The sequence below is a fragment of the Cyrtonyx montezumae genome, unplaced genomic scaffold (assembly GCF_038088225.1).
Source record: "Cyrtonyx montezumae isolate F1298 unplaced genomic scaffold, pur_monq_1.0 scaffold_3, whole genome shotgun sequence".
NCBI lineage: Eukaryota > Metazoa > Chordata > Aves > Galliformes > Odontophoridae > Cyrtonyx > Cyrtonyx montezumae.
Genome location: NW_027072034.1, coordinates 87,350,424 through 87,364,931, shown reverse-complemented (window position 1 = coordinate 87,364,931; position 14,508 = coordinate 87,350,424). Strand labels below are relative to the sequence as shown.

At 42.0% G+C, this 14,508-nt stretch overlaps 1 protein-coding gene across 1 annotated transcript in view; it reads left to right on the top strand.

Moving 5' to 3' along the window:
- LOC136052291 (alpha-2-macroglobulin-like protein 1) overlaps positions 1-14,285 on the top strand; it is a 34,281-nt gene extending 19,996 nt beyond the window's left edge. The window contains exons 24-37 of the mRNA XM_065742285.1: positions 2,384-2,467; positions 3,051-3,227; positions 4,084-4,165; positions 4,262-4,418; positions 5,690-5,764; positions 6,107-6,260; positions 8,356-8,537; positions 8,937-9,152; positions 9,593-9,714; positions 10,404-10,494; positions 11,175-11,243; positions 11,510-11,612; positions 13,804-13,845; positions 14,234-14,285. Coding sequence (XP_065598357.1) covers positions 2,384-2,467; positions 3,051-3,227; positions 4,084-4,165; positions 4,262-4,418; positions 5,690-5,764; positions 6,107-6,260; positions 8,356-8,537; positions 8,937-9,152; positions 9,593-9,714; positions 10,404-10,494; positions 11,175-11,243; positions 11,510-11,612; positions 13,804-13,845; positions 14,234-14,241 — 1,562 coding nt within the window. The 3' untranslated portion in view covers positions 14,242-14,285. The remainder of the gene's footprint in view (positions 1-2,383; positions 2,468-3,050; positions 3,228-4,083; positions 4,166-4,261; positions 4,419-5,689; positions 5,765-6,106; positions 6,261-8,355; positions 8,538-8,936; positions 9,153-9,592; positions 9,715-10,403; positions 10,495-11,174; positions 11,244-11,509; positions 11,613-13,803; positions 13,846-14,233) is intronic.
- Positions 14,286-14,508: the final 223 nt, after the last annotated feature.

Here is a 14,508-nt window from a genome sequence, read left to right as displayed (position 1 = left end):
TAACAGGGGAGATGCCTTGCTTGACCTACTTTTCACTAACAGGGAAGGACTAGTAGGGGATGTGAAGGTTGGAGATTGTCTTGGCTGGAGTGACCATGAAATGGTGGAGTTTGCTATTCTGGGTGCCGTCAAGAGGGTGACTAGCAAAACTATTACCTTGGACTTCCAGAGGGCAGACTTTGACCTGTTCAGGACGCTTGTTGCAAGGGTCCCTTGGGACTTGCTCCTGAAGGGTAAAGGGGTCCAGGAAGCCTGGATGCTCCTCAAGATGGAAATCTTAAAGGCACAGGAGCAGGCAGTCCCGGAGTCCTGTAAGTCAAGCCGGAGGAGCAAAAGACCAGTGTGGATGAACCGGGATCTTTTGTTGAGACTCCGAGAGAAAAAGAGAGTCTATGTCCTCTGGAAGATGGGTCAGGCTACTTGGGGTGACTACAGAGAACTGGCCAAGATCTGCAGGCAGAAAATTAGAAATGCTAAAGCCCAGCTTGAAATTAGGCTGGCTACTGCTGTAAAGGAGAACAGGAAACCCTTTTACAAATATATTAACAGCAGGAGAAAAACTAAGGAAAATTTCCCTCCTTTACTCAACGAGGCAGGCAATATAACCACAGACGATAAGGAAAAGGCTGAGGTTCTCAATGCCTTCTTCACATCTGTCTTTAATAGACAGGACAGTTATCCACATGGTACTTGCCCTGACCTGGAAGTCCGGGACGGGGTGCATAATGCACCCCCTGTGATTCAAGCAGAGACGGTCAGAGATCTTCTCCTCCATCTGAACTGCCACAAGTCCATGGGGCCAGATGGGATCCACCCAAGGGTGCTGAGGGAGCTAGCAGAGGTGATTGCCAAGCCACTTTCTGCCATCTATCAGCATTCCTGGTTATCTGGAGAGGTCCCACAAGATTGGAGGCTTGCCGATGTGACTCCCATCTACAAGAAAGGCCATAAGGAAGACCCGGGGAACTACAGGCCTGTCAGCCTGACCTCGGTATCAGGGAAAGTTATGGAACAGATGATATTGAGGGAGATCACACGACACGTGCATGGCAATAAAGGGATCAGACCCAGCCAGCACGGGTTCACAAAGGGCAGGTCGTGCTTGTCCAACCTCATCTCCTTCTATGACTGGGTGACCAGGCTGGTAGATGAGGGAAAGGCTGTTGATGTAGTCTACCTGGACTTCAGCAAGGCCTTTGACACGGTCTCCCACAGTATTCTCCTAAGGAAACTGGCAGCCCGTGGTGTGGACAGGTTCACTCTTCTCTGGGTGGAGAACTGGCTGGAGGGCCGTGCCCAGAGGGTAGTGGTTAATGGAGTTAAGTCCAGCTGGCGTCCTGTAACGAGTGGTGTCCCCCAAGGGTCAGTTTTGGGGCCCATCTTGTTTAATATCTTTATTGATGACCTAGACGAGGGAATTGAGTGTATGCTCAGTAAGTTTGCAGATGACACAAAGCTGGGAGGATGTGTCAAACTGCCTGAGGGTAGGGAGGCCCTTCAGAGGGATTTGGATAGGCTGAACAGCTGGGCTGAGCTCAATGGGATGAGGTTCAATAAGACCAAGTGCCGGGTCCTGCACTTTGGCCACAATAACCCCATGCAATGCTATAGGCTTGGGGCAGAATGGCTTGAAGAATGTAAAGAGGAAAAGGACCTGGGGGTGTTGGTTGATGCTCGGCTCAACATGAGCCGGCAGTGTGCCCAGGTGGCCAAGAAGGCCAACAGCATCCTGGCCTGTATTAGAAATAGTGTAGCCAGCAGGAGCAGGGAGGTGATCATCCCCCTGTACTCAGCTCTGGTACGGCCGCACCTCGAGTACTGTGTTCAGTTTTGGGCCCCTCACTACAAGAAGGACATTGAGGCCCTGGAGCGTGTTCAGAGAAGGGCAACAAAACTGGTGAGGGGCCTGGAGCACAAGTCTTATGAGGAGCGGCTGAGGGAGCTGGGATTGTTCAGTCTGGAGAAGAGGAGGCTCAGAGGAGACCTTATTGCACTCTACCACTTCCTGAAGGGGGGTTGTGGTGAGGAGGGGGTAGGTCTCTTCTCCCTGATAAGTAATGACAGGACGAGAGGGAATGGCCACAAGTTGCGCCAGGGAAGATTTAGATTAGACCTGAGGAAGCATTTCTTTTCTGAAAGAGTGGTCAGGCACTGGAATGGCCTGCCTAGGGAGGTGGTTGAGGCACCATCCCTAGCGCTGTTCAAGAAGCGTTTAGATGAGGTGCTAAAGGACTTAATTTAGTAGTTGGGTAGAGATAGTGATAGGAGGATGGTTGGACTAGATGATCTTATAGGTCCTTTCCAACCTTATGAACTTATGAACTTATGAATTGTGTGTGATAATTTTTCTACTGAGTAGATTTCTGGGTTTTCCTTTCCTCAGATAACACAGTCCTTGAAGAATTCTCCCTGATCCTGCCTGCAGAAACACTGGAGGGATCTGGTCGAGCCACTTTCTCTGTGATTGGTGATAAAGGCTTTCCTTGCTCTTGGGCGCTATTGGGAAAAGCTTGCACAATGCTTTGGCCTTAATGCTGCATCAACCCAGTTCCTCATTAGATAAACTGAAGAGTGTGATGTTGGCCTTAGAAATGTGTACTGAGTAATCTTTTTCAGCAGTTATTCCTCTCATATGGGATCTTGGGTGATTCCTGGGTGGCTGGAGCAGAAGGCACGAAACTCTTGATAACTCTCAGTCATTCACCTAAAGCAGCCAAAAAAAAAAAAAAAAAAAAGCCTCCAGCTTATCATCTGGCTTGGCTCTATAATTATTTTGCCTCCTTGACACCTCAGGAATGACAGTTCTCTTAACATTTCCACAGATCTCCTCACATTTTGCATTCTGTGCCTCTTCCCAGAATTATACATTCTTCCTTTGTTCTGGACTAATCTAGGAGGGCCTGGAAGAAATCTAACTGTGATATCACTTTCATCAGTTTAATGAGGAGCTCTTTTTCAGGATTCCAGTAGAGCTTAAAGAAGGCAGAAGTCCCTTTGTTTTATATTGCTGAGTACTTTTCTTCCTCCTGCACTTCCACCTCAAATTTTAGGGGATATCATGGGCCCAGCACTTCAAAATTTAGATCAGCTGCTAGAGATGCCTTTTGGATGTGGTGAACAGAACATGGTTCAGTTTGCACCAAACATCTTCATACTCCAGTACTTGAAGAAAACTAAACAATTGGACCCAGAAATAGAAGCTACAGCACTCTATTTCCTGAAAACTGGTAAACATTCTCCTTTGTATTCTGCAAAAGGAAAGTGCTATAAATCAGTAGTGTGGGTCATCTGTCTAATGAGTGGGTGCAAGTCAAGATTGGAAGCAATATCAGAGCTGTGCCAAAGAATTATATCACTGGTATAACAAGATCATTTCAGAAAATTTAAGGCATCTTTTTGAGTAATTATATTTCTGTTTCTGAATATTATCAAGGTACTAAGCCTACTTTTCTTGGGAGGGTGTGGGTAATTAATAATTTCCATTATACTGTGATGCCTTCAGATTTCATTCTACCATCAGTCTGATGATACAGTTCCTTGTGGAAACAGGGCAGCAGTTGCTACTAAATGGAATAAAGAGTGGCCATAGCATATATAGATGGTTTATTAGTTTAGTGTTTGCCTGTGTCCAATATAATTCAAATTTAATACGGTGCTAGTTTCTTATTTTGCAGTGCATATCGCATTAGGATTTCTCTTTGTCTCTTCTGAGAAAAGCCTTTTTAATCACTCCTACTGTTCTTTTTATTCACAATAAGTTGTCATTTAGGGTTGCCTGGTGAGTGTGGTGAGGTGAGATGGCTGAGCATGTCTCTACTCTGCAAAACCAGCAGATCAGCTATCCACGATATTTGCAAATAACGGCTCTAGTAATGTAGAGCAGCTGAATGGTACACTTTAGTTTCTTGTTACTCTGATGTTGTGAGATTCACAAGTCATTATGGTGTAGTAGGTTTGGCTCAGTGTCTCTGTAGGACTGGTGAAGTCTCTTGCTGTAAAAGCTTTCTTCCTACTCTAAAAGCACAGTTGGAGATGGTACATATTTTCACAATAAGAACTGAGCCCTTGCACCTGTCTTCATAGGTTACCAGCGTCAGCTGCTATACAAACATGATGATGGCTCCTACAGTGCCTTTGGGAAATCTGACACCCAGGGCAATACATGGTGAGTGGCCAGAGTTGGTGCTGTCATCCCAAACCTAGTATCCATTCTATTCCCTGTCTGTCTGCAATCTGGGAATAATCTGTGCTCTGCCCACAGGCTGACAGCTTTTGTGGCCAGGTCCTTCGGGCAGGCCAGTTCTTACATTTACATCAATAAAGATCATGTGCAGGATGCTGTGCTCTGGCTGCAGAAGCATCAGTTATCCAATGGCTGCTTCCAGAGTGTGGGGAAGCTCTTCAATAATGACTTGAAGGTATGACTGATGTCCATGGATGCAGGAGTTGGAGAAATACAATATGGGGACAGGGTCACTTACCCAGGCTCTTCTGCTGTGCTTGGTAGTGCGAAGCATGGTTTAACTCAGTCAAAGCATCTTCCCAGAGCAGAATGAAGCACAGCCTAGAAGAACTTTCATTTCCTCTATGTAACTTTTTTAAATTTACTGAGCATTCTCATTTTTACTCTAGATAAATGGCACTGTGACTGATTGTGCCAAGGCACATTAAGGGCACAGGAAGAAATATTTGTATTCTATAATGCTTATACAAAATATTCTGGCTGTATCATCCCTCTTCTCATGCATTATGATCTGCAGTAAAGACTCTTGAGATAGGCCTAACTTTGTGCTTTAACATGGAATGACCTGAAGACTCTGTTGTCCCTTCATTGCCCACCAAGTATTACTTTTCCTTGAGCTTGGCACTCCCAGATTGATCCCTGCACTGTAGCTGAAAATGCACAGTGATCATAACCTGGTGCTCAAGTGCCAAACATCTGCATGCAGTGTGGCAGTGTGTGGGTTCATGTGTTCTGTAAAAGAAAAAATAATCAAGACCAGTCAGAATGCAAAATCACCCTACTAAACACAAGGCAAAAGTTTGAAATAAAACAGGCTGATATTTTAGCAAAGTAAAGGTCTATACTTTTTAAAATTATTTTATTTTTTAATTGGATGCAGTACAAACTAAAACCCAAAGTGTACATATAGACTTCATCCTTGTTTGACTTCTGTTCATTTCTCAGTGCGGGCTTTCTACTTGAATACATCTTTTTAGCACAACAAAATGCTCACTCTACGCACTTTGAAGTTTCTACTATCAGTACGAACAATGGTCCACAGCAACTTCCCCCTCATTTATCGTGCAGTCTTGACTCCTCTCTCAGGATACTGGTAGAATTTCACTGGGAATGCTGGTCCTCTGGTGGGAAAAGAGATTCTTGGATGCCTATTTCCCCTTGTTAATCTGTAGCTTCTTACAATCAAATAATTTGTACACAAACTCACATCTTGTACACAAATCCTGCATCATAAAATCTTTGTTCTAGTGTCCAATTGTAACATATTATGAAAGAAAATAAATAGCTTACCATCACATTAGGAATGCCCACAGGCATGCCTCTATACTATGGTAGTTATGTTATATAGGCAGTCTCAGTAGCTGAACAAAGACAGTTCACATAATGTTTGGAGGCTAGCAATGTTTGGTTTTGTTCCTTACTGATGTCTGTCTGTGTGATTTACAGGGTGGTGTGAATGATACACTCTCATTAACAGCATATATTGCTGCTGCCCTTCTGGAGCTCCAATTGGAGAAGAATGTAAGTCACATTTGAACTATTTTAGGGCCTGGGAGCATGTCCACACATAATTCCTCCCTAGGTCTCTGATCCTGGGGAGTACTCAGATTAAGCTGGTGAAAGGCTCTGTCACGCCCTGCCTTTGTACATGATAAATTCAAAAAGAACTTTTTAACATGGATAATGTGTTCTTACTGTCATTGACCTGATTTACAGCAAGCAGAGCATCTGCTGTTCCCAACTCATCTTAGGGGAAACAGTTGTCACTGAGAATGAAGTGGAGCTTGAAGGGATGATGTAGCTTTAATACTTAAAGATTGTTGATATACTGGGAAATTTACTGAGTTTCAATTCCTTTCTCAGGATACAATGCTGGATAAAGCCTTGTATTGTCTTAAGAATGTTACATTTGATGAGGCCAGCCTTTATGTCAAGGCTTTGATGGCTTATGTCTTCTCACTGACCGAGGACATGGAGATGAGACAGGAGCTCCTGGATAAGTTAGAGAAAGAAACTGGTAAGTTGTTGCTTTTCAAATACTTTGGATTGCCAGAATCACAGAATTGTAGGTGCTGGAAGGGACCTCTGGAGATCATCTAGTCCAATCTCCCTTCAAAACCAGACTTCCTAGAGCAGACTGCAAAGGAAAGAGTCTAAGTGGGTTTTGAAAGTCTCCAGAGAAAGAGACTCTACAGCCTCTCTGGTTACATTTTCCCAGTGTTCTGTCAGCCTCGAAGTAAAGGGTTTTTTTTTTCTCATGTTAATATGGGATTTTCTGTTTTCTAGACTGTGCCTGTTGCCCCTTGTCACTGGTCACCACTGAAAAAGACCTGGCCCCATCCACTTGACACGTGTCCTTCAGATATTTATAAGCATTGATAAGATTTATTCTCAGTCTTTTCTAGACTGGAGTAATGAAGGTATTCAGTAACTCTAACTTCTCAGTGTCCTCCATTACCAGGGCACCTACCTCACTGAGCAATGGGCCTGCATTTTCCCTAGTATCCCTTTTGCTACTGAAATTCTTAAGAAGCTCTTCTTGTTGTCCTTGACCTTCCTCACTAGATTTAATTCCAAGTGGGTCTTAGCCTTCCTTGTTGCATCCTGCGTGTCTTTACAGTATTCCTATATTTCTCCCATATGTCCATACCCTTTTTCCACATTCTGTATGCTTTCTTTTTTTTTTTTTTTTTTTTTTGAGATGAGCTCTTTGCTCATCAATGCTTTGCTCACCCTGCCATTTTTGCTTAATTTCTTACTCCTAGGGATGCACCAATCTTAAGCTTGGAGGAAGTTGTGCTTGATATCAACTCTCTTGGGCTCTTTTACCTTCCAGTGCTCTAACCCATGGGATACCTCCAAGTAGGTCCTTGAAGAAGTCAAAGTTGGCTATGCTGAAGTCCAGGGCTGCAGTCTTACTTACTACCTTGTTTCTTCCACACAAGATCCTGAACTGCACTACTGCGTGTTGCTTCAGCCAAGGTTGCCACATCTTTCACATCACCAATCAGTCCCTTTTTTTTGGCAAGCATAAGGTCCAGCAACACATCTCTTCTTGTTGGTTTCTCCACCACCTGCATCAGAGTTATCTTCAATGGACTGCAGGAACTCCTGGAATGCGTGTGTCTGGCAGTGGTGTTTTTTTTTTCCAGTAAATATCTAGGTAATTGAGGTCCCACATGAGAGCCAGTGCCTATGATCATGAGACTACTTTTAGCTGCCTGTAGAAGTCCTTCTCCTAATCAGGCAGCCTGTAGTAAACATCCACAACAGTTCTCCCACATTAGCCTATTCCTTAATTCTTACCCATAAGGTCTCAACTCATTTATAATTCATCCCTAGGCAGAATTCAACACTTTCCTGTTGCTCTCTCACATGAAGAGCAACTCTACCACTTTGATTTGCTGGTTCATCCTTCCTAACAGGTACATAGCCATCCATGACAACATTCCAATCATACAAGCTGTCCCACCGTGTCTCCATGTTCGCTGTGAGATCATAGTCCTGCAACAACACACAGAAATCTGGTTCCTCCCCATGCTGTGCACACTGGTCCCTCGTCTCTTAAAGTCAACCTATGCATTCTCTACCACTTAATGATTGTAATGTGAACTACAGTTACAATCCAAGATGTCCACACCACATTTCACTGAGGAAGCTGTGCCTGGATGCACAGTAATAACCAGTGTGGTTTCCTCATCCTAGTTTGGCATATGACATGGAAACTAGTTCATCTCTGTCACCACTAACAGGCCATAGCTTTGAGTATACACACAGGTGAAGAAAACCAGGGCTGTAATTTAAACAAAAAGCTTGTGTTCAGAATCAATCAGTTCCTAGCAGAACTGTTTCCGAGAAGAATGAGAATTTAGGGTCAGATCTTCAGCCTGGATCTCTCCATTTTTTCAGAGGAAGAAATAGAGTCTAACATATTTTCAGAGAACAAAAACCACTGGGGGGACTGGCTTCTGAATTCTGAGTTTCTCCAGAAAGTTGCAGACATTTCTGGTGTTGTAAAGGAAATTGCCACTCCTCCATGTATAGAAGGGCAAGTTGAGCTAATGTTCATAGGGGTCTAAAATTCTTCTCTTCCACATTTCTCCATGCATCAGCAGAGCATCTGACATCAGATTCCAGTAGTGAAAGATCTTCTTCTATGATTGAGATAGTAGCCTACATCCTCCTGGCTCATGTCTCCAAACCAGACTTTGCTGTCAGTGAAAGTGCAGTCAGCAAGCTTGTGCACTGGCTCAGTAAACAAAGAAATGCCCTTGGGGGATTTGCTTCCACACAGGTAACAATCTGGGGAAAGTTATGGCGGAAGAGGAGAGATACTGTATGCAGAGTGATATGTGTGTGTCTTGTGTGTGCATGTCACTCCAGAGCCATCCTTTGCAGAGAGGCATACGTGAGCCCTGCTTGGGAAGGGGTATGCCATAAGGAAGTGTTTGGTTTTTTTTTGTGTGTAATTGGGATCACCCAGGACTAGAACTGCTAGTCCCAGGGCTCAGAAACTGTGCTTGCCATCATACAGTCATCTAGAAGCCCATGAACTTACTGGCATATACCCTAGTTGTATCAGCATATTATTCAGAGCCATTAGATGCAAGTTTTTCCCTGTCATGCCTGATTCAGAGTGCTGGATCTTGTACTGCTTTGCAACATAGCAAAGTGACTTTCTTTTTATCTTCAGGATACAGTTGTTAGCCTGCAGGCCCTGGCTCAGTATGCAGCCCTGATTCCTCATGAGATAAGAGATGTAAAGGTGACAGTGAAAGGCAAAGAAGCTTCTCCACTAGAGTTCCATGTGCACAAAAATAATAAGCTAGTGTTACATCAAGCGTCTCTCCTTGAAATCCCAGGGATGTACAAAGTAGAGGCAACTGGCAGAGGCTGTGTCTATATACAGGTGAGTATATATAAGAAACAGAGCTGTTAGATTTTGCCGCTAACTCTTTAAGTGGGGATTTGATCTAAGCAGACACTATGGCCTCAAGTTCTGTATAGGATTTGGCTTCTTTCTCGTTGCGGGAAGGGTTTTAGCTAATGTGCTTTCTCAAACCTTTATTGTTTTTTTACTTTTTTTTTTTTTCGGTAAAAACTGAGACAATATTGGGCTGAATGAGACCTTGGATTACACATATCTGGGCCTTCAAACTTAGGGCTACATTTGGAGGCTATATCAGACCATATGAGTTTTACGTAGTGTGTCTGGACAGAAGGGACACATGGAGCCAGCTGTGATAGTTATTGGTTATCAGTTTGTTAAAAACTGGAGGCACAGATAGTCCTTTGACTCATGCAGGGAAGTTCTGGGGTACTTGACGGGCACACTTTCTTTTCCTACAGAGCACTCTGTACTATAACACCCTGCCACCAAAAACTGAAGTTGTCTTCCTCTTGGATGTGGAAACAGTAACAAGAGAATGTGATGGTATCAGGAAACAGTTTGACATCCATGTATCTGTTAGGTATGAGGTTTTCTAAAGTTTTTCCTTCACGAGAAAGAAGTGCAAGCTCACAGTATGACCAAAACCCCCTAAATATCTCCTATTTTTGGAAAACACCAGGGTAGACTGTCTTCTCCTCCGTAGATTCAAAGAAGACCATGAAATGAGAGCTAAGGCCTGGGAAAGCAAGGGAACACATTTTCAGTGGCTTACATAGCCCAGCTATCTCAGTACAGAGCATCTCAGCAGTTCCTGTATCACTGGCAGATGGGGCAGCAGTGTTCTCAAGAACCAGAGTTCACAGCACAGGGAGCATTTGGAGGCATGGTTTAAGCCAGTACATCTTGATTTGTATTGTCTATGCCCAACTGTCCTGAAAGAGGGCAGTGACAGCATTTTCCTTTTTTTGGCTGAGAAGACTAGAGAATCTCATCCATTCTCAATCTATAACAACAAAGATAACTCCCATATCTGTAGATGGCAGCATGTACATTAACCACAGTTACACAGTGTCTACATTTGCTGCACAATCTTTCTCCACATTGAGCAAGTAGATGGGGCAATGAGATTTTTTCCCCCGTTCTCTAGGTAAGCTGCTGTGCTTTCACATCACTGTAGAGCAGACTAGAATTTGGATTAGTTTATCACGATATTCTGGAAATGCTGAGATGAGTTCCCCATCTAATGTGTTTCTCTCCTGCTTTTTTCAGTTACACTGGGGACCGTGTAACCAGTAATATGGCCCTGTTGGAGGTGGATATGCTGTCAGGGTTCATTCCTATTAAAAAATCTGTGAAGGAGGTAAGACTTTTTCCTCTGGACTTTCCTGAAGATATGAAGATCTGCTTTCCAGATGTATCTCTGCCAGAAATACCCAAATCTCTAAGAACTGCTGGAATATGATAGTTACTATGAAGTTGTCTTACTATAAGTTAAATAAAATAAGCAAGTACAGATACAGTGGGCTATTCTACAAGGCAATTTTCCACTTGCTGAACTGATTGTGAAATTTGTCATGTTTAGTTGTAAGAACCACTTATGAGATAAGAAGCTAGAATTGAGCTGAAAACCACCTAGTTAGAACAATCTGGTGTGCACTGAAGCTTCTCACTGTTGACATTTGGAAGGATACTCCATAAAGCATTGTTGAATCCCATAGAATTATTCAGTGACATGCTTCATTGTTCTAGGAGATAACTGTAAGATCCATCATATTTTTCTACTTAATAGCTTTACCTTTGCTACAGGTGCTTAAGGTAGGTTCATAGGTCAAGGGCATTTGTTCCAAGTCTAAGAAAATCTTTTATGTTCTCCTAGAAAATATCAAGGCTCTTAAACATAGAGAATGCAGGCTCTCCCTTGACTCCCTTGACTTCCATAATCAGCACAATAAGCTGACAAATATCAATCTACAAGTGAGACAACAGGCAAAGCTAATGAGCTGATGACAATCAAGCTCATTCTCTTGTCTTTCTGTATAGTTGGAGAATGTGCTCTTGGTGAAAAAGACAGAGATAAAACCAGACAAAGTCACAGTCTACTTGGAAGAGGTAAGAGGAAGACCACAGAGATCTGCTTATTCAAGTAGTATTAAAGAAGTTGCTACTTTGTTTTGGGACTCTCATAATAGCAACAGCAATATTTTTTGTTGGGACTTGCATAGATCAGAAAATACAAATCTCTATGCTAATCATACAAACCTAAATTGGCAAAAAAAGGGGGTGAAGGAACCTGGAAAAGTGTGAAAAGAAATCTCTGATGCGGGTGGAATAAAGTTGGAAAGCAGATGACTTTGAGTGTCTGTTCTTCCCTCTAGCTGAATAAGACTTCTCTAAAGCTTATCATATCAGTGGAACAAGATAATGAAGTACAGAACCTGAAACCAGCCACAGTGCATGTGTATGACTACTATAAACCAGGTGAGATTTCTCTGGCATTGATGAAGAGTTACTAATTTACCTCCCACTCAAACACAGTGCAGTCTATGTCATTTGTTCCACTTATGTTCCTTAGTCCAGTGCACTTCCTCCTTCAAATTCAAGCTTGGGTTTCTTCTGTACAGTGCTTCTACATTTAAATTTCAAAATCACTTTCTTTTTCTGTTCCTTGAGATGATACTGCTGGACACTGAGATTATGTTTTGGGATGGATATTCAATCTGGACACAGATTATGTTTTGGGGTGGATATTCAAAATGACTTTGTTTGTTTGTTTTTTCAATTGCTCTAAATTCAAGCTAGGTCTCTGGAAAGTTTCTGTCAGTTTACCATGTCTTCTTCCACTCCTTAGTTCTCTTGAAAATATTTAGTCTTCTATGGCACATTAATCCGTCAGAAGGCAGAATTAAGTTCTGTGTTTTTCAGGTATAATATTCAATCCAACCATCCAGTAGGTTCTGTCATGTCCCAGAGGACAATAGGAAAATAACTTCTTAGCCTGTTAATCTTAAGACTCAAGTTGGAGTTTTAGAAAGCAGGCATTATTCATTTTTGGCACTGGATACGTGGTGCATCATTTCTGCCTACCATGCTTGTCTTGCACAAAGTATCTTCAGCCTATATACATTACTTGTGTCACACATGCAAAGGTTTTGCCTGGCAATACATATGTACTCAGTACTTCCACCAAAATCATTAGCATAGGATTCTGCCCTCTTGCACATGCTCAGTCTTCTGTGGTGGTGGTCTTTTGAGGTCTCTGGTGGTCATAAGTGGTCTTCCTTACTATGTTCACTGATTGAACCGGGTCTTCACACATGCTCAATTAGATTCTTGCCTTGATTGCACAGTACTTTCACAATGCTTTCACAATACTATCATCTGATTCAAAGCAGAACTTTCTTTATCTACTTGGTACAAAGAGCAGACTCTTCCCCTTATCTAAACAAGCTACAGGACTATCATTAACAAGCATTAGCAAGCTTAACAATATCACTACAACCTTCATCAGCCCTTTAAAGCTCTAAATGAACTATTAGACCAGAGATCCTGAAGTCATTCCAAGCCTCTGCCTGATTGCTCTCCATGCTCAGTGTGAGATAGTACATAGAATAACAAGAATTATTTTAAAAGAATTTGAGAGCAATATGCAAAAGTACCACTGAAGATTTAGAAAGCCAAACCATAGGTCTAAATTTTGTATACTGAATTCCATTCTTGCTCTTCCTTCAATACCATTTCAAGAAAAGGAGGATTATTAATTCAGACTTTGCAGAGATAAGTACTGTAACCTAGTATGCTGTCTCATCATCTACCAGAATTTTTGTGCTTGTTATAAGACAGGAATGTACTAATTACCAATAAAAAACAAGGCTACTGGGAAAGCCTACCAAAAGGTTTTCTGTTTAAAAAACATCCTTCTATTGTGTAAGGCACTCTAAAGTAATGCCTCCTATTTATTTCCATGGAAACTGAAACAGAAACAAAGAGCACAATAATACTATTTGATAGAGCAAATCCTTAGCTACAAAACACCACTCTTCAACATAGGCACCACCATTAACGGTACATTTTTACCAGTGATGAACAAGAGCTTGCATGCCACACTCATAAAAAAATTCACCAGCAGAGGTGACCTACTGTTGTTGCCCCTGTTGAAATGCATCATCCACTGCCTCACTGTGTTAACATCCACTATTTGGTTTCCATAACCATTTAGCAAGTGTCAATGAATATCAATGAGAGTGTTTTTTTCTTCATGGATATATCAGTTCCACACCTTTTCTTCATATGCACTTCAGTGTCAGATGCCGTTTTGTCAGACTGCCCCTCTTCTGCTCCTCTGTTGTATGGCAACAAAATGTAAAAGAATACTGGTGTAAAGGTTCAGCCTTTACTGCCATACCACCACCATCTGCCTTTGACATTGTGGGCCAACATAATAAAATATGCAGCATTAATTTTGGATTATCATACTACATAATAGGATCTTTTATAGCTGGAGTGGAGACAAATTAAGGAAAATTCTAGACATTTTTCTGTTCCTATATTATCATCTCTAAAGAGGGGAAAATAAAGACAGTGGGATGGTTGTGTTAAAGGGAAAGAAGCTTGGTGTTATTTTACCATATAGTTCTGCAGCTCACCATGCATTCTCCCTTTTTTCCTACAGATGACCGTGCAGCAAGAGAGTACAATTCCCCTTGCAATTCAGGTTAGTGTTTATAGGCTTTCAAGATGGGAACATCTGAAACAGCTGGAACTGAGAACTGGCTGTAAGCAAGCAAAGCCGCCAACTCCATCATGTACTGATTAGAGATTGATTTGGAATCTACTGTGCTAGTTGTTGGCACTATTTTCTAGTCCAAATATGCAGACCAGGGCTTGAACATACCATGGAGAGTTTAAAGGATCCATTTTTATTCAATTTCCATATGTCCTTCAGATGTACAGTTCTCACAGCATCCCAAATCTGAATGCAACTGGAAATGCCTATATGTCAATGACAACAAGATGTTGCAACTTATTCTCTTCTTGTCCCTTAGATTTGTTCCTGAATATTTATCATCCACTATACCTTATCTTTCTTTTTCTTTCTGCAGATGTCTAGGTAGAAGATTCTGACAAGAACACCATGGTTCTGCAACAAATAATGTTTCTATGTGAAACCTGACTTGATATGCAGTAGTTTGGGTTCAAGTGAAATAAACAATGTGAAAACTGAAAAGAAGGCAGTGACTTGATAGTTCATTAAATCTACACAGAATTCAATGTCTAGGAAAAAAAAAAAGGGAGAGAGAGAGAGAGAGAGAGAAACATTTCTTAGATCAGATTTACATGTTTTTCTTTTGGTCACTATATTGGCTTAAGTATTCAT